General features: G+C 35.8%; 1 protein-coding gene and 1 pseudogene across 2 annotated transcripts in view; both read right to left on the bottom strand.

Annotated features, from left to right (window-relative positions):
- The window catches only part of ATP11B (ATPase, class VI, type 11B), a 114,882-nt gene that overhangs the window by 12,339 nt on the left and 84,206 nt on the right, over nucleotides 1–18,337 (bottom strand). Inside the window, exons 25-27 of the mRNA XM_011945782.1 lie at nucleotides 12,911–12,976; nucleotides 12,270–12,373; nucleotides 10,912–11,077 (exon numbers count right to left, since the gene is read on the bottom strand). Of these exons, the coding sequence (XP_011801172.1) occupies nucleotides 10,912–11,077; nucleotides 12,270–12,373; nucleotides 12,911–12,976 (336 nt within the window). The remainder of the gene's footprint in view (nucleotides 1–10,911; nucleotides 11,078–12,269; nucleotides 12,374–12,910; nucleotides 12,977–18,337) is intronic.
- Nucleotides 3,641–4,086, bottom strand: LOC105514437 (annotated as a pseudogene). Its single transcript, XR_001002177.1, has one exon. The product of XR_001002177.1 is annotated as a 28S ribosomal protein S36, mitochondrial pseudogene (transcript).

The raw sequence follows: 18,337 nt of genomic DNA, 5'->3' as shown, positions 1-18,337 counted from the left end.
TTCTGGTTCACTGCTTTTATTTCCATTATTTTCATGTCAATGACAATAAACAGATATTTCTTATTGCTTATACAAAATATTTTCCTGAAACCTTACAACCTTCCTTAAATCTTATAAATTTTAGAAAAATATCTTACATTTCTAACATTTTTTAGTCACACCTATGACATTCTATCAAATCAAATAAAGGTTTTTGTTTTTTGAAGTTTAGATAATAACTGTCAAACAATTAACCATGCTAGGTCTTTTGCCCTGAAAGGTGTTTTATATACTATATAATCAAAGTGAGCACCTTGCTGGCCTTAAAGGAGTTATTTGGAAAGAAGCTTTCAACTCTAATTATAAAAACAAAATGAAAAAAGAGGAGGTTTCTGTTTAAGGAAATGTTTTTCTTTTTAATATAAAATCAAGTCATCAAATATTACATTTTCAAATCTGATTAAGAATCATAAAATCTCTAAAACAAGTAATAAGCTTCATCTCATAATTCAGAATTGTGATGGAGATAGCCATGAAGTGATGAAATCTGGGTAACTGATATATCTTACTCAAGGCCTGTTTCTCCAAAACATTCTTTAAGCTCATATTCACTCTTCTAAACTCCCTTTCCTCTCTCCTTCCCTCTAAGTAAAATAAACAACTTAGAAAGATGGTTATAAAATACTTCCATACTGTCTTTTAAGAATTTAAGAGAAGGAGATTTCTGTATGTATTACCTAAATTTAAGTATGAAAATAAGAATATGGGCCGGGCACAGTGGCTCACATCTGTAATCCCAGAACTATGGGAGGCAAGGAAGGTGAATCACTTGAGGCCAGGAGTTCGAGACCAGCCTGGCCAACAAGGCGAAACCCTGTCTCTACTAAATATACAAAAATTAGCTGCATGTGTAGTCCCAGCTAGTCTGTCGGCTGAGGCAGGAGAACTGCTTGAACCCAGGAGGTGGAGGTTGCAGTGAGCTGAGATGGTGCCTCTGCACTCCAGCCTGGGCAACAGAGTGAGACTCTATCTCTATCTCAAAAAAGAAAAGAAAAATATGATGAGAATTATACTGATTCGGTAAATTTATTTTGATAATCTGGCTTATTCCTAGTTTGAAAGAAGACTAAGGGCCTTCTGTTTTAATGATATACTCACTCTACTGGTTACATAAATAACCACATATGACCAGGAATTTGTAGTTTAGGTGAGGAAGAAATTAATACCTGTGAAAAATGATAAAATCCCCAAACTTAATGCAGAGGGTAAATTAACATCACAGGGTGTAAGAGATAATTCACTTATCATTCCTTTGCAAAAGTCACCATAATAAGGCTTCCGTTATTTAATGGGAACATTCTAAGAACTCAATTCTCAACTGTATTGTACATTTAATGGACATATTAAAGCAAAGCAGTACCAGATCCACATCGTATGAAATATCCACTAGAACTTGAATGTGTGGGGAACTTTTATCACAGAGGACACAATCTTATAGTTTTGGTATTATCAGGTCTCAAGTAGATAATCTGCTTTGTAGACTGTCCAGGGCATAACATAAATCCTAGGCAGCAGCAAGCTCTTCACATGAACTTTCTTTGGAGCTCAATCGGAGCATATTAAAAAAAACTAAACAACTTTCTACAGCAAGGCACAATGCAAGAGAAATACACTGTAAATATCATATGAAGCATACCAAAACAAATAAAAATTCCGAATTCTTCTGAATATCTTTTCAACTGATATTTAATAACAGAGTTGATTAATTTTTCATGTAGGGCAATCCACTAATCTAATTTAAAAACTGTATCTTACAGAATAGTTCAGATTCTTTAAATTATTCTACCTGTTCCAAGGTCTGATTTATAATGTTGTTAAAAGATTTACAATTTTCAAGTGGCTTTGTTACAAAATTTCATCACTGCTTATCCCAACAGCACTTTCTTGACTAGTAATGACAATAAATAAAATAGCAATTAGTCCAAATAATACAATTATTACTGGCAGGAAATTTTATCCTCCATAATTACTACCAATCAAAATATTCTGCATATCCCAATTAGGTCTAGAAATGTTATCAGGGTTATTCCTCAAGAGAAGAGAAAATCAAGCTCTCATCAGTTATTTCTTTTTTTTTTTGAGACGGAATCTCATTCTGTCGCCCAGGCTGGAGTGCAGTGGCACGATCGCAGCTCACTGCAAGCTCCGCCTCCCAGGTTCATGCCATTCTCCTGCCTCAGCCTCCCAAGTAGCTGGGACTACAGGCGTCCACCACCACATCCAGCTAATGATTTGTGTTTTTAGTAGAGATGGGGTTTCACGTGTCCGCCAGGATGGTCTCGATCTCCTGACTTCATGATCCACCTACCTCAGCCCCCAAAGTGCTGGGATTACAGGCATGAGCCACCACGCCCGGCCTTTTTAAAAAAATTTTTATTTTAAACTATGAAAATTTATGAGCCAGGTGTGGTGGTTCACACCTATATCCCAGCACTTTGGGAGGCTGAGGCAGGTAGATCGCGTGAGCCCAGGGGTTTGAGACCAGTGTGGGCAACATGGCGAGACCCAATACAAAAAACTAGCTGGGCATGGTGGGATGCACCTGTAGTCCCAGCTACAGGAGAAAGGTCTGGGGTGGGAGGACCACTTGAGCCCAGGAGGTTGAGGCTGCAGTGAGCCATGATCGTGCCACTGCACTCTAGCCTGGGCGATGAAATGAGACCCTGTTTCAAAAGATTTATGAAAAGAATGGAAAGTTTGTTGAATATCAGTCAGCAGAAAATTTCTCAGTACTAAGTCTAAGCACCCTACTCTTTGATCATTCAACTTAAAAGGTGACTTAGATAAGTAATTCAGTATCTAACTACATTAAGACGGGTAAATGGTACACAACTACAACTTCAAGGGGGAAAATGATTTCAGAGAAAGCAGAAATAGCAAGACATTTTCAAAAGGAGAAGTGAAAAGGAGTATTTTCTTGAATGTAAGACAATAGGTTGTGAGAATATCTTCACAGCTTAGAATGTGAGGTGAAGTCTGATTTATCTTTGGAACTCTAAAGAGAGATTGACAAAATTTTCAGGGATGGACATATGAAAAATGTAAAGATCACAAAAAAGGAAAACAATGAAACCAAAACAACATATGAGGAACAGTGAAGGAATTAGTAACGAAATGGAAATGTCAGGTCAGGTGTCCCATGACATGCCCCCCAAGCATGAGAACTTAGCGGATGAGTCCCCGGTAAGGTCCAGCGCAGTACTACCTAGTGCACGCAACAACTGTCCTGCTGGCTGCAAGCCTCAGCTAGCAGGTGCCTACTGTCCTCCCCTCTGTGCTGGCTTTCAGCAAATTCATATGCTGAGCTGACTGAACCCTTATCTTCTTCCATCTGGAAGGACAGAAAAGCAACAAGTCTCATATTACAGAATGATACTCTTCACCATATAGAGGTTTAAAATCAAAGCAACAAATTGGCGTCCACAATCTGAGGCACAAAAGAAATGTTCAAAGAACAGCACATTTACTGTCACAAAACAGGGCTAATGGGAACTTTTTTAAAAAAATGTATATTTTAATAAGTATAAAGTGTATAAACAATTAGGTAAGCTTGTGGAGAAGCTGACCAAGATACATAAATTAGGAAATACAAGTGTCCATCTAAATCTTCTATATTTCATTTTTTTCATAGTATTTATTAAAGGTGTTTAATATACAGTTTCTCATCTGTCATTTTGGAAGTCCTTTATTGTAAAGACAATTCTATTGTCTGATGACAAACAGCAGCCACCATGGTTATTCAGGACCTCCACGTTGGATAAATTCAATTTCTTCTTGAGACACAAGTTTCCTTCTGTATTTCTGAGGTAATGTTTTTATTATTTCTGCAGTATCTGGTGGACCCTGATACATCAGCAAATCTGGTGATTTACTTCCCTTAGAATGTTGTGAAATTACAGAAGAGTGAGATGGTAGCCCTGCTGATCTCAAAGCTTCCGATACACTGGGTTTAGGATTGTCTCATCTGTCAGGAAACCTTATTAATGGAGTGTGTGGTTTGACTACCTGAACGACCCTACTGGCAGACGCCATCTTGCTGCCCATCATGACCCCCAAGAAGGGGCAGTTTCCCTAATGGGAACTTCTTAAGGGGAACATAAGCACACAAAATAAAGCCATGATTTTCCAGTGCACAAAGCTCCAACTAAATATGTATTACAACTAAGTTAAAACCAAATTTCTTTCAATAAAATTCAGTTTCTTCTATTAAATTCATTTGCCACCAAGATTTAGGGTTCTTATTGCAAAGGTATGTCCAATTTCTCATCTTTCCTGCTTCCCTTCTCAGAAGACTTCTCTACTCTAACTGGACTTCATGGCCTTAGAAATGTTGAGCATGTGTGCAAAGCGCTTCACCTGATCTATTTGTTAACAAAATAAATTTAATCCTCAATTTGAAACAGATTTTTAATGAGGGTCAATAATTTATACACATTTCAGTTCTTTTTCTGTATTTGTATTAGAGACCTTCTAAGGAAGTTTAAAGTGTGTCTACAGCCATCCTTATTTTAGATCTTATTAAATTACAAGAAAATGTCCTTAATGAATAAAAAACAATTTTGCCTTATCTCTATGTATTTTCCCAGGATTAAGACTGACCAATAATTATTTCTATGAAAGATGCAATGCTGAATTTCTGATATAAACAAAAGATTATCAGAATTTTTTGGTTTCAAGAGTATAGTAAGTTTATGTGAAGATATCTTAATAGCTTTGCCTATAATACAGGGGAAGAGTGGAAGGGAAAATACTCAAAATGAGTTTTGTTTATTCAAAAGAAAATTGTTAATAGTTTTGTATTGATTTTTTTTAATTTTTTTATTTTTTTAAAAAAGAAGAAGTCCCACTCTGTTGTCCAGGCTGGAGTGAACTGGCATGATCTTGGCTCACTGCAACCTCCAACTCCTGGCTTCAAGCGATTCTCTTGTCTCAGCCTCTCGAGTAGCTGGGATTACAGGTGTCTGCCACCACGCCCAGCTAATTTTTGTATTTTTAGTAGAGATGGGGTTTCACCATGTTGGCCAGGATGGCCTCGAACTCTTGACCTTAAGGGATCCACCCGCCTTGGCCTCCCAAAGTGCTGGGATTACAGGCGTGAGCCACCGCCTGGCCTTAATTGTCCTTAAGAAGTACTAACTTGACTAAAGATGAAAAAGCTCTTAAAGATATCTGATATCCATACAGTTTTCCTCTCTGTCACAGGAGTAAACAGTTACATTACTATGGATCACACCCATGGAATACTGCTCAATGCAGTTTAAAAAACTGATGCATTCAAAATTCAGAGGCTGCATCAGCAGAAAGATGTATATGGACACTTACTCTCCATGCAGCTATGAACAAATGCCCACCTAGTGGTCACTCACTGCTCAATCTGAGTAACTGTTTCTCTGCCTGGCTTTTAGTTGAGCACAGTATTTCTTCTTTTTGTTTTTCTATGATGCTGATGGTAAATAAGCAGACCACAGTATGTAAAATGATCATGTGACAGGTGAAGAACCTAGAGGCCCAGAGGTTAAGTGACTTGGTTAGGACCCACTGGGAGTCGCACCAGCTGCAGCATCAGCATTCAGGCCTGCCGCTCTCTGAACAGCGTTCTTTCCCACTTGTTACACCACCTGATTGGAGAGTGGCTTGCAGAAAGACCATCTCATCCATATCCTGTTCTCATTGTGACCTTTCACAGATCAATGTTCAGCTTACTGTTTTATCAGAGTATTACAGAATCAGTGATTTCTTTGATTTATGATTTCCTTTCTCCATTATTCTTAAATCTAGTTTTGCTAAAAAAATGTGGTTTGATTTAAGCCAGTATGATATGTGAAAATGATTTCATAAAAATATGATTATTCACAACATAAAAGTTATCTTTATATGACAAAAAAACAGTTGGCCAGAGTGTGCTTTTAAATAATGAGCTCTCCTGCTTTAGAGTTAAATAATTAGATGCTAAAAAATGTGATAGAAAGCCACTGTTTTTAAAGTCACCTACTGATAAAATTGTGATACACATATTTGGCTGAGCCAAAAGTGAAGGTAAATCTTTATTTTAATTTATTTCTCATTTTAAATATAAAATTTAGTTGACTACCACTTAAACACCCATTTGTATACTCATCTGTAATTATTACACCATTATAATTTGAAATAGAATATTTTTTAAAGTTGAAGTTAATAATAACCTGAAAGGCTTAATAAATCTTTAAATGGCTCAATATTATGAACTTATAGAGTTTTATAAAAGGTTATTTAAGTGGTGCTGTGTAAAAGTCATTCATTTGATCAGAAAAACACAGAAAGATTAGAAACCTTGAGAATAAAAAAGAATTTTAAAAAATACGTGATTAAGAATCTGTAAGAAACCAATAGAGCAAGAAATGGAAAAGTGCCAATTTCTAAAAAGAAAAATAATAAGTTATATTACTTTTCCCCTTCAAACCATACTTAATACATAGTTTTAGTATCTTAATATAAAAAGTCCTAGAATTTAAGCTTTCATCCCTTTCTATCAAAAGACATCTCTATACTATTATTTTTTGTACAAAGTGACAGAATGCATCTGTCTGTGGAGATAAAGACATACACACACATTGTTCAATTTATAGATGCACTAAATAGTAGCCAGGATATGAAATGCTTCAGCAGCCATTACAGTATACAAACATAAATATGCACATGTATTTATAATACAAATTAAGGCAAGATAAAAAAATGGGCAACTCTCACTTCCAAATATGTAGCTTTAATTACTCAACATGCAGGAGCATTCATAAATATGAATAACATGACAAGCAGAAGCATTAGAGTTGTACTAGAAAAGATAGTTAAGGTGTACAAATATATTAACAAGGTATAGATCTCTGTTCTGTGATCACGTTGAATTTTTATCTGAATTTTCTTCTCAAAGAAGAAATGGATTTTTTTTTTTTAGGTTTTAACGTATATGTTAATAAAGGTCAAATTAGCCAGAGACAGGGCCATGCTAACAAAAATGCCCCACTCTTTATTCATGCCTCTGCCCATCTTTTGATATTGTTTAATTGACCTTTAGCATGCAGAAGAGTTAATGAGGTTCTACTCCTCCTACTCTACCTAAGTTTGCTCAGCTGATTCCTTGCCCTCGACAATGGCTGCAGTGCGATGAACTCGTCACTTAAAGCAACTGTGTTGGAGTACATCTATAAGTGGACAGAAAAGGGATGGACACACAACAAGTCAGTGAGCTGTATTCATCACCTAAGAGAGACACAGGACACGCCTTGTAAATACATCTGTTCCTACAGGAGGAATAAATATCATACGTGATACACATACATGACTGACATTTGTAGAGCTGTTGGCTGTGCCATCAAAAGAATTTATTATTCACTCTTAACACCACATTGTTATTTTGGAGAAAAACAAGGCTCAGAAAACATGCTGACAGCTCTTCCTTTGATACGATTTTTCTTGCTACTTTTGGTAAACAATGAAGTAGCTGACAGTTTTCTAGCCATTTCTCCATCATTTGAAATCAGGAATGATATAAAGCTAAAATAATGATTACTGACCATAACAAAGGAATAATGTTACATATAGGATTTCAATGACCATATACTGTTTCAGAAAAAAAAAAGGAAAGGAAAAAATACACCAACCCCAGCAGGCTAGAAGATCCCTGAGTAGAAGCAGAGATTTCCTTCTTGGATTAGACCACCTAGAACACCCAGTTAAGTCATTTAGAAGGAAATTTAGTGAGCCAAGAAGAAAGACTATACTAGCTTTTACACATAGATAAAATGATTGATCCACTGTACATTCCATTTTTAATCAAATAGACTAAATCAATTTTAGCTTTATAGTGAAAGAACCAAAATATATATAAGCACTTTTAATTTTTAACTTGTCTAACGGCCTACCTTAAGGTAGTCCAAATATTTCCTATGTATTCCTTTAAAAAGAGGCTACTGGAAAGGTAACAAGAACGAATATTATCACCTTTTATATTATTAAGAAACCTCTATGAACACGTGTAAGTTTGCAAATGCTCTGCCTAAAGTAGAATTTCTAAGGATACATATAAATAAATCTGATTACAGGTTGAGTATCTCCAATCTGAAAATCCAAAATCTGAAACTTTCTGAGTGCAGACATGATGCTCAAAGAAAATGCTAAATGAAGCATTTCAGATTTTATATTAAGGATGCTGAATCAATAAGTATAATGCAAGTACTCTTTAAACAATCTGAAATCTGAAACAAGCATTTTGGATAAAGGATACTGAACCTATATTTACTCTTATAAAGAATTAAGTATATATTTTTTTGTGAGACGGAGTCTCACTTTGTCGCCTAAGGTGGAGTGCAGTGGCGCAATCTTGGCTCACTGCAACCTCTGCCTCCCAGATGCAAGCGATTCTTGTGCCTTAGCCTCCTGAGTAGCTGGGACTACAGGAGTGTGCTACCATGCCTGGCTAATTTATGTTTTTAAATTTTTATTTATTATTATTTTTTGAGACGGAGTCTCACTCTGTCGCCCAGGCTGGAGTGCAGTGGTGCCATCTCAGCTCACTGCAACCTCCACCTCCCAGGTTCAAACGATTCTCCTCCCAAGTAGCTGGGACTACAGGCGCCTGCCACCACATCCGGCTAATTTTTATGTATTTTTAGTAGAGACTGTGTTTCACCATGTTGGCCAGGATGGTCTCCATCTCCTGACCTCATGATCCACCTGCCTTGGACTCCCAAAGTGCTGGGATTACAAGTGTGAGCCACCGTGCCCGGCCTATTGTTTTAATTTTTAGTAGAGACCTAGGCTTTCGCCATGTTGGCCAGGCTGGTCTCAAATTCCCGAGCTCAAGCCATCCACCTGCCTCGGCCTCCCAAAGTGCTGGAATTACAGGTGTGAGCCACTGCACCCGGCCTCAAGAATTAAGTCTTTAAAACAATGCCATCCATATATTTTGGTGAAATGTAACTATATTTAGGTCAAAACAGGGAGACAAATTATTCTCCATAAAGATCTAAAGTATAATGAACAAAGCCTTAAAAATAGTACTCTATTATTGTATATTTTTTTCCAGAGGATTAGGAATAGTAAGCTAGGCAAACTTTCTGATATATGTTTAAGTAATATGTTGCAGAGTAGAAAAGTTGGTCCACACTGATATAAATATATATGCATGGACATACAGAGGAATCAGATTATGCAAATTTTTTCAGCCCCATTTGGAGATCAGTATAACAGAATAACATTCTCATCCTCATTTTACTTATAATGATAACTGTTTTACTGAGGATCAACTATATACAGGCTCAGTGTGAGGCACTTCATACTCATTATCTCTAACAACCATGTAAAGTAGTAATTATTTATCTGATTTTATAGAGGAGGAAACTGAGGCTTATGAAGTGCTTGATCAAAGACATACATATGAACTGTTGAAACAATATCTGAATTCAAGTTTGTCAGGCTTCACAAGCCTATGCTGTCTCATGGTGTGAATGTGTATACTAGCTAGGATTTGGTTATTGAAGCAAACAAATGCTAAAGAAATGTTGTGGACATGACCAACTGAAATTAAAACTAATACACTGGTCAGGAAGCCTAACTTACATCACTAAATGTTTAGGAAGTAGTTTTTCTATTTGTAGGATGAACATACAACTAAATTTCCAAAATTCATCTGGCATGTTACAAGCGTGTTTAAAAAATCTCAACCTGGGAAGAACTAAATGATTAATAAACTCAGGGCATAAGAGTTGGCTAGAATATATTTTTGAGAGTATTTATCCAATACTACAATATAGTTAAAAGGACAAATTGAGAGATTTCTAGCTCAGGTACTACTCAAATATATAAGAGAGGCACATTCAACTAAATAGCTACAATTTTTGAGCATCTAATATGTATTTGGAAATTTTTTCATTTAATCTTCACTAGAAAGGTAATAAAAAAGATATTTCTATCATAATTTTACCAATGAAGAAACTGAGATTTAAAGTCACAGAGATACCAAATGGAAGACCTGGGATTTGAACTGAGATCCATCAGGCCCCCAAGATTCTTAAGCACTACGTAACATACTGCTAATATTTGCTGTAGTTTAATATTTATTAATAAATGTTTAGTGAGATAATATGTTTTTAAAAATTCTGTTCTGTACAAATTATTGAGGTTAAAGACCTCATTTCATACTTTTTTGATGAAAGTAATATGATCAGAAAAAATATTACTCAGCCAGGTGCAGTAGCTCACGCCTGTAATCCCAGCGCTTTGGGAGGCCGAGGCAGGAGGATCACGAGGTCAGGAGATCGAGACCAGTCTAGCCAAAATGGTGAAACCCCGTCTCTACTAAAAATACAAAAAATAGCCGGGTGTAGAGGCAAGTGCCTGTAATCCCAGCTACTTGTGAGGCTGAGGCAGAAGAAGTGCTTGAACCCAGGAGGCGGAGGTTGCAGTGATCCAAGATCGTGCCACTACACTCCAGGCTGGGTGAGAGCAAGACTCCGTTTCGGGAAAAAAAAAAAGAAAAATTCTTCAAATTATTATGTGTCTAAAGACATGGCTATAGATCTTCATTATATATATATGATAGAATGTTGTGATATTACTTTACTATTATCTGGATATAACTTGATAGTTTCATATCTAAAAACATCAAGTTTTATTAACACAATGTAATTAAAAAATAATTTATCAGTAGTCATAAAATTAATAGAAATAGTAAGAAATAACTTTAAAAATATCACATTGAACAATGTTTATGTTACAAAATACTTGAAACAGGAATAGCTAATTTCCTATTTTCTGACATAAGCAAATTATGACAGCTATTCATCATTAAAGATCCCTAACTAAAAAGATAATGAATTTATTATAAAAAGTGGTTACCTGTGCCTTTTCAGTACTTGTAGGGTAGAGGTGTTGGTCAAATACCTTCTTTATGATATCAAGAAATAGACATGTAACAACCATGAGGATTATGGCAAACCAAGCAGAACCACTTGATAGGAGCTGAATAAACACAAAGTACATATTCTGGGAGCCCAAAAATGGCCTGCAAAGAAAGACAATGTGCTTAATAAAAGTGGAAACTGAAAGACTTAAATCAGGACATCATATAAAGACACTACAGTTGAACATAACAAGTACTCCAAGAAAATGTTCAAAACTGAAATTGGTATAATTTAATTAACTGAACAACTAACAAAACAAGATAAGCTTTAATTGTTAAACATAAAACAACTATAGTTTTTATTAGGAAAATGGCAAGCAGTTGACCAGATAACCCTATCTTAGTGGTAGCGTATCAGAAGAATAATGTACTAATACAGACTTAAGGGATCAAGCAAAGCAAGAAAAAGTGTGTAACAAAATATTTGAGAAGACTGATTATCCAAATCTTAGAATGAAAGCTTTATTCAGAAGCTCTTCTTCAAAAACATATTTTAAAATTAATGTACTCACAAATACTAGTTTTACATAGTAGTAGGTGTTATATTCTTTTTGGGTTTTTGCATATACTACCTCAAAAGAATATGGTGAAATATAGAAACATTCATAATATCCTTTTATGATCCTAAATAGAAGCTAATATTTAGCTAATCCAAATTTTTTTGGCCTACCTTCAGAAGTTTTTTTGTCTGATAGATGAATCAAAGACATAGCAGGCAAATGTAATATAAATTCTCCAAAAGAGAGCCTTCGGTTATCCATCACTTACCAAAGAATCTTAGGAGAAACATTGATTTTTAATCTCTCAGAGTAGCCAGTTGAGTATCTGATTCTATCAATGAAGATGATGCATACTACTTACTTTTGTGAGAAAAGTTAATGATTAATATTTAATGGCTCTGTGTTACTTACTTTATTGTATATATTAATACATAATACATTAATACATAATATAACTAGTGTAAAGAAAATTAATTGTGAAATAAGACAACGGGGGTTTAAATCGTGGCTTTGCTACTTTTTTGTCTTTGTGACCCTGAGGCTCAGTTTCTACACAGAAAAAAACAGGGATAATGATTGTGATGAATCAATGTAATATCTTACATAGAAAATCTAGAAAAATTGTAGATATTCAATAAATGTTAGTTTTTTGCTCTCCATATCAGTAAGATCAACTGAAAGAAGTAAACTTACCTAAAAATCTATTATGAGCAGATATGTTCATAATGTAACCTATCACAATAAAGGTTTATTATGTCGAAGCAATCCATTTAAAATACAACATATTCACTCACCAGAGAATCCCTCCATAAAACAAGGAAAACACAAAATAAAAAATAATAGATCCCCAGGTAACGAGATGGTTGATCCAAGTCCAAAAATGGGTTTCCAGAGCCATCTAAAAAAAAAGTTTTTATATCCTTAGAAATATAAACAAATAAAGCTTTACTTTAACCTTTCAGATAAAACTCAAGAATAAACATAAATATCTAAAAGTCCCTCAGAAGATAGACATAATCCCTCAAAATCCCTCAGAGATAAATATGAATGAAAAGGTCCTAGTATAAAATGAAATAATTTCAAGTTTATAATATTTTTCTTCTTTGAGGAAGCAGCATTCAAATTTCACATGATTACTCTATTTTCAACTCCATAGCCTAAAACAAATTACATTGTCTGGCACTATACACAGGAAGCAAAATTTTAGAGATTTTTAAAAATGTGATCATAAAAATCAGCTGAGGCTTCCTAAAATAAACTTTAAAAATAACTTTTGACAAAAATTTAAGTGAATTATTAAAATAGTAATCAGTGAAATTAATCGTTTTTGAAAATGGAAAAAGGAAAAGTATCTATGGCTAAAGAAATGAAGAAAATTAACTAATTATGTAAACAGTTGCAAAATGTGTCCACATTTCTAATTTCAGTACCATACCTTTACTGTGACTGTAATAACCATGACTGTGAAGACCAAAGTGCCAAATGTCCAGTTTCCAAACATCTGAACAGAAAAAATACACTATTACATTATGTGTTAACATAATGTTAAATAAAATGTCAGGTAAAAAGTCGTCTAATTCTCTACTAAAAATCACTTGAAATTTTTAAGTCACGTACATTTGAAACTGGTGACTATAAAGTTAAGAGTATGAGAAGAAACAGCATAAAGCATTATTTACATGTGTTATTATTACACACAGTGATCTTTTAGATATCATTATCAGACTGGAAACCCAAAGGCGTTTAGAATGGTGTGGCCCAGACTATTTTTAGTTAGAATAATGTAGTCATTAGGCTCTGCTTTATTGCTGCCGCACAGTAAAAATGGTAACAAAATTCTTTTCAATCACAAGTATTTTCAGAAACCTTTCCAACCAGATGTCACAGCAGAGCACCTGCCACAGTATTTTTGGATACAGTACAGTACAGCAAGAGGAAAGAAATTTACACTTAAAACCTGTATCTGAAAGGAAGGATAATGGATCATGGAATTACTCCTCAAAGGATTCCATGTAAAAATTCTGTTATTGCCAGTCAGAAAATACTCCCCCCGGCTTTAAGCCAAAACTTATTAAGGTATTAAACACACAGAACCCCAAAAGAGTTTCAGGATTTTATCTCTACAAGTAAGAATACAACCACAAGTTTAATAATTTAGTTTACAAAGTAATCGTTGTTAGTCCAAACTGCACCGTTTTGTAAGCTCCCTGCTATTTTGCAGACCTTGGTGAAAGTCAACATTTCACAGGGGTTCAGGACCTGAGAAACATCCTGCCTACCACCACGTGACCACCATAGAAAGATCGCTATCACACCAGGTGCGGTGGCTCACGTCTGTAATCCCAGCACTTTGGGAGGCTGAGGCGGGTGGATCGTCTGAGGTCAAGAGTTTGAGACCAGCCTGGCCAACACAGTGAAACCCCATCTCTACTAAAAATACAAAAAATTAGCTGGGCACAGTGGCGGGCGCCTGTAATCCCAGCTACTCTGGAGGATGAAGCAGGAGAATCGCTCGAACCCGGGAGGTGGAGGTTGCAGTGAGCTGAGATTTTGCCGTTGCACTCCAGCCTGGGCAATGAGAGCGACTCCAACTTAAAAAAAAAAAAAGAAAGAAAGAAAGATCCTTATCATATCTTGCTGGATAAAGGTCCAAGGAACACCACGAAGACATCCCACCAGAAAAAGGGCCAGAACCGCCTCATCATGGGAACATCTTATCAATATCCTGCCAGACAGTGGGCCATACTGCCCACACCCCTCCCGCCCATACCTGTAAGTACCCCCAGCCTGTAAGCAGCTGATAGGCTCTGGCATTAGGCTGGCCCCCCACTTCTGTAGGTTTTATGCTGGACAAAAAGCTTGCATTTGCTCTTGAGCTGCCCTCTTTCTTTGTCTTTCTTTAACTCTCACCTTCCCTTCAAAACCTAACAATCATTATCTTAACACTGGTTCAAAAAAATTATTAAAAAGGCTGTGTTTTTATTACAGATTTCTAACAATTATCATTTACTTAACAAATTACTTAACCTCTCTATATCTCACTTTCTTCATTTGTCAAATAAGGATAAATCTCAGTTTTCTGTAAGTTTTCAATTGGGGTATACAAAAAGAACTCAGTACCTGGTATACAAAAGGCAATTGGAAAATAATAATTATGATTATTCAACAATGAAACATCAATTAATATTGAGAGCATTTGAGGAATGTATTTGCCAAGAGGAGAATCAAAAGTCATATTGAACCTGTGTTTATCTGTCTGCTTTTATCATCTCTAGAAATGACCCAGAAATACTGATGATCAGTGGGTCTCAACTTAGCTGTCTGAGGAGGAGTGTCATTCTCCTCTTTCACGGGTATGGACACAGATACTTTTTTTTTTTTTGAGTCAGAGTCTTGATCTGTCACCCAGGCTGGAGTGCAGTGACATGATCTTGGCTCATTGCAACCTCCACCTCCTGGGCTCAAGCAATCCTCCTACCTCAGCCTCCCAAGTGGCTGGGACTAGAGGTGCACACTATCACACTTAGCTAATTTTTTTTTGTATTTTTTATAGAGACAGGCTTTCACTATGTTGCCCAGGCTGATCTTGGACTCCTGAGCTCAAGAGATCCACCTGCTTTGGCCTCCCAACATGCTAGGACTATAGGTATCTCTACAGCCACTGTGCCCAGCTGGGAGAGATACTTTGATGCAACCAGGGAACCTGGGACTGGAAGTGGTAAGGACATGATGTCTATCCTTCAGTATCTGGTTTTACTGGTCCTAGACTGGGGCATGTTACATGGTATTTTCCTTACAGGAGAATTTAGGGCTTCCTCTTGCATAGGCCCCATTCAAGGCCCTAGAAGAAGCTATACAAAACCATTCCCATGGCTTTTTGTGGGTAAAATTATACAAAGTAATGTATTTCAACTGTAATCAACTGGTTACGACTGCTGTCTCTTTCCATTCTGATTTGCCCTTGAGCTGGTAGGTGATAATGTGAGTAGCAAAGGGCATTTTGTAGATTTGGCTACAGATGAGCTTACAGGCTGGACGTGGTGGCTCACACCTGGAATCCCAGCACTTGGAGGCGGAGGAGGGAGGATCACCTGAGGTTACGAGTTTGTGACCAGCCTTACCAACATGGAGAAACCCTGTCTCTACTAAAAATACAAAATTAGCAAGGCATGGTGGCCCATGCCTGCAATCCCAGCTACTGGGGAGGCTGAGGCAGGAGAATCACTTGAACCCGGGAGGCACAAGTTGCGGTGAGCTGAGATAGTGCCATTGCACTCCAGCCTGGGCAACAGAGCAAAACTCCATCTCAAAAAAAAAAAAAAAAAAAGATGAGCTTACATTTGGTTTGGGATAAATGAGACATATTTGTCACTCACAGTCATCTGCATATATACTTAAGTTCATAGTTGTATGTTTTTTAAAATTTTTTTCTTAAAGAGGGCCTGTGAAAATGTTTAGATTCTACTAAACCTGGATCTGTCCCTGTTCAGAAGAGACAGATGCTCAAAATACTTTCTTTCCCACTCTGCTTGGTTTCTAGATCACTTCTTAGATGAGAAGAATGAGTGTACCCAGTGCACTGATGAAGATCTGATGGCCTAGAACTATGTCCTAGGTCACTGCTCCATTTAGAGCGGTGGGTCTCAAGTGTGGGTGATTTTGCCTCTGTAGAGACATTTGGATGATACCGTAAGAAGCAAAATAACGTTTTCTGTTCTCTTCTAAGGTACAGCTATATCTAATACTTAATAAAGTGCCTGGAATACTGTTCGTGCTTAAATTTTTGTCTCATGAATAGATGAATATATAGGGGAATTCTATAAAGAACTAGACAAAGATCTTTTTTACCATATAACCTTTTATTAAAAAATCTGTATCTACCTCTAGGAATTAAGTTATATGCATTCTTGAGTGACCTGACTGGTAACCACAGTAAATCATTTGAATTGAAATAAAGGATACAGCATTCTCTGTGGAATACAGATACAAAATAGTATGTATTTCTTGTCTTAACAGAGCTCTTACCATTTGATTAGGTTTCAACAGTTGATGATAATGTATAGTATGAAAAAAAATTAAGGATAGGAAATGAGAGAAATCATTAAAGATTCAAGAGAAAATAGTAGTAAATACTACACAAAGGTTTATTTTTCTTTCAAAATTACCACCTGAAATTTCATCTCCTCAGTCTACCTTGTATTGCTAATTATTTACCCCCAGCTAATCTGGTTTAAATGCTTAATGGTCTAGAAGATAATGAAGGGGTGAAGAATTACATTCTCTTCCTTAATCCTTTGTTTTCCATTTAATTTTTAATGTGATATAGTATATGATTTTTTTCTGGAATGGTGCTGACAGTCTGCCAATCAAAATCTCTACTGGAGAAGTCAAATTGGATTTTTTTAAAAATCAGAGATGGGATCTTGCTATGTTGCCCAGGCTGGGATCAAATGATCCTTCTACCTCAGCTTCCCAAAGTGCTGGGATTACAGGCATGAGCTACCATGCCCAGCCCAAAGTGGAATGTACATACTTTGATAGCTTTCTACTTTTTCTCCCAATCCTATATTTTTTGAATTTTAATTCTTTTAATTTCTCAAAGTGGGTACACTTCCATAAAGAGAAGAAAAATCATTAATAATAGATGCTTTCCTTTGAACTCTTGTACACTTTAGTAAAACAGACAAAAGAAACCTCTTATTTGGGCAGGATTTCATTTTAAAGAGCAATTCATAGTTGAGAAGAAATGGAATAGATTTAGTGTTTGGGTCCCTAAGTTAAAAAAGAATTCTTTTTGTCTTTACTGTCTTTTTCTCCTGAAGCCAGGGAAACAATGACATGAAATACTACGATGGGAACTCAGCTACCTCTGAACTATTCTGGTATTTTCTTTCCTATATCAACCTAGTTTTCCGCTCTCACCATATGACAATTCCCTCCTTCTTGTTTCTTAATTGTAATATTCTTACTCATTTAATATACTCTTAAGGCAGCCATGAGGCTTTTTCCATTGCATTCTGTAGAAGTCTCTTCTAACTGGTGGTGAACTCTCTTAATCTGAATTGTTTCTCTCACCTTTCCCCATCACTTTCTTATCTATAATATCTTAATTAGTATCTTTTTTATAATTCTAAATAGCTTCTTTCCTGAGGAAGTTTCCTTGCTAAGATCACAGAAAGACAACTTAAGCTACTTCCAAAAATATTTTGTACAAAAGCAACATTGTTAGAGTAAGTAAGTTATATACTAAGATGACTTATTCTGTAGGGGTCAACAAAAGAAAAAATAAATTCTTCAAAAAAAAAAAAAAGAAACAGTCCTTAGTTACCCCTCTCATTTACAGTATATTTAATAAACATGTTTCATTGGTATTAACCTCCAAATTATTTAGCTTTATTTTTTTTAATAGCATGTAAGGTTTTCTGGTAAAAACCTAAGAGTTCTAAAAGAGCTGTAACAATTACTTAGGTTTTTTAAAAAATGATTTCATAGGTAGTCAAAGTTCATAGAAACAGATAAATAGAATGGTGGTTGCCAGGGGTTGGCTGGGGGAGAAAAAAAAATTGAGAAGTTATTTAATGAGTATAGAGTTTAAGTTTTGCAAGATGAAACAGTTCTGGAGAGCTGCTGCACAACACTGTGAATATTCTTAACACTACTGAACTGTACATTTAAAAATGGTGAAGATGGTAAAAAGAACTATGAAATTGTACATTTTAAATATGTGTAGTTTATTATATGTCAATTATACCTTAATAAAGCTGTTTTAAAAATGATGTAAGTTTTTCTAAATGGTATATTTTGGAGGGACGTAAAATTTTTAAAGTTACATCAAAATCTCTTGTATTTTATAACATAATTT

Source organism: Colobus angolensis, unplaced genomic scaffold (genome assembly GCF_000951035.1).
Source record: "Colobus angolensis palliatus isolate OR3802 unplaced genomic scaffold, Cang.pa_1.0 Scaffold245, whole genome shotgun sequence".
NCBI lineage: Eukaryota > Metazoa > Chordata > Mammalia > Primates > Cercopithecidae > Colobus > Colobus angolensis.
The sequence above is the reverse complement of the archived record's forward strand: the minus strand, read 5'-3'. Positions and strand labels throughout refer to the sequence as shown.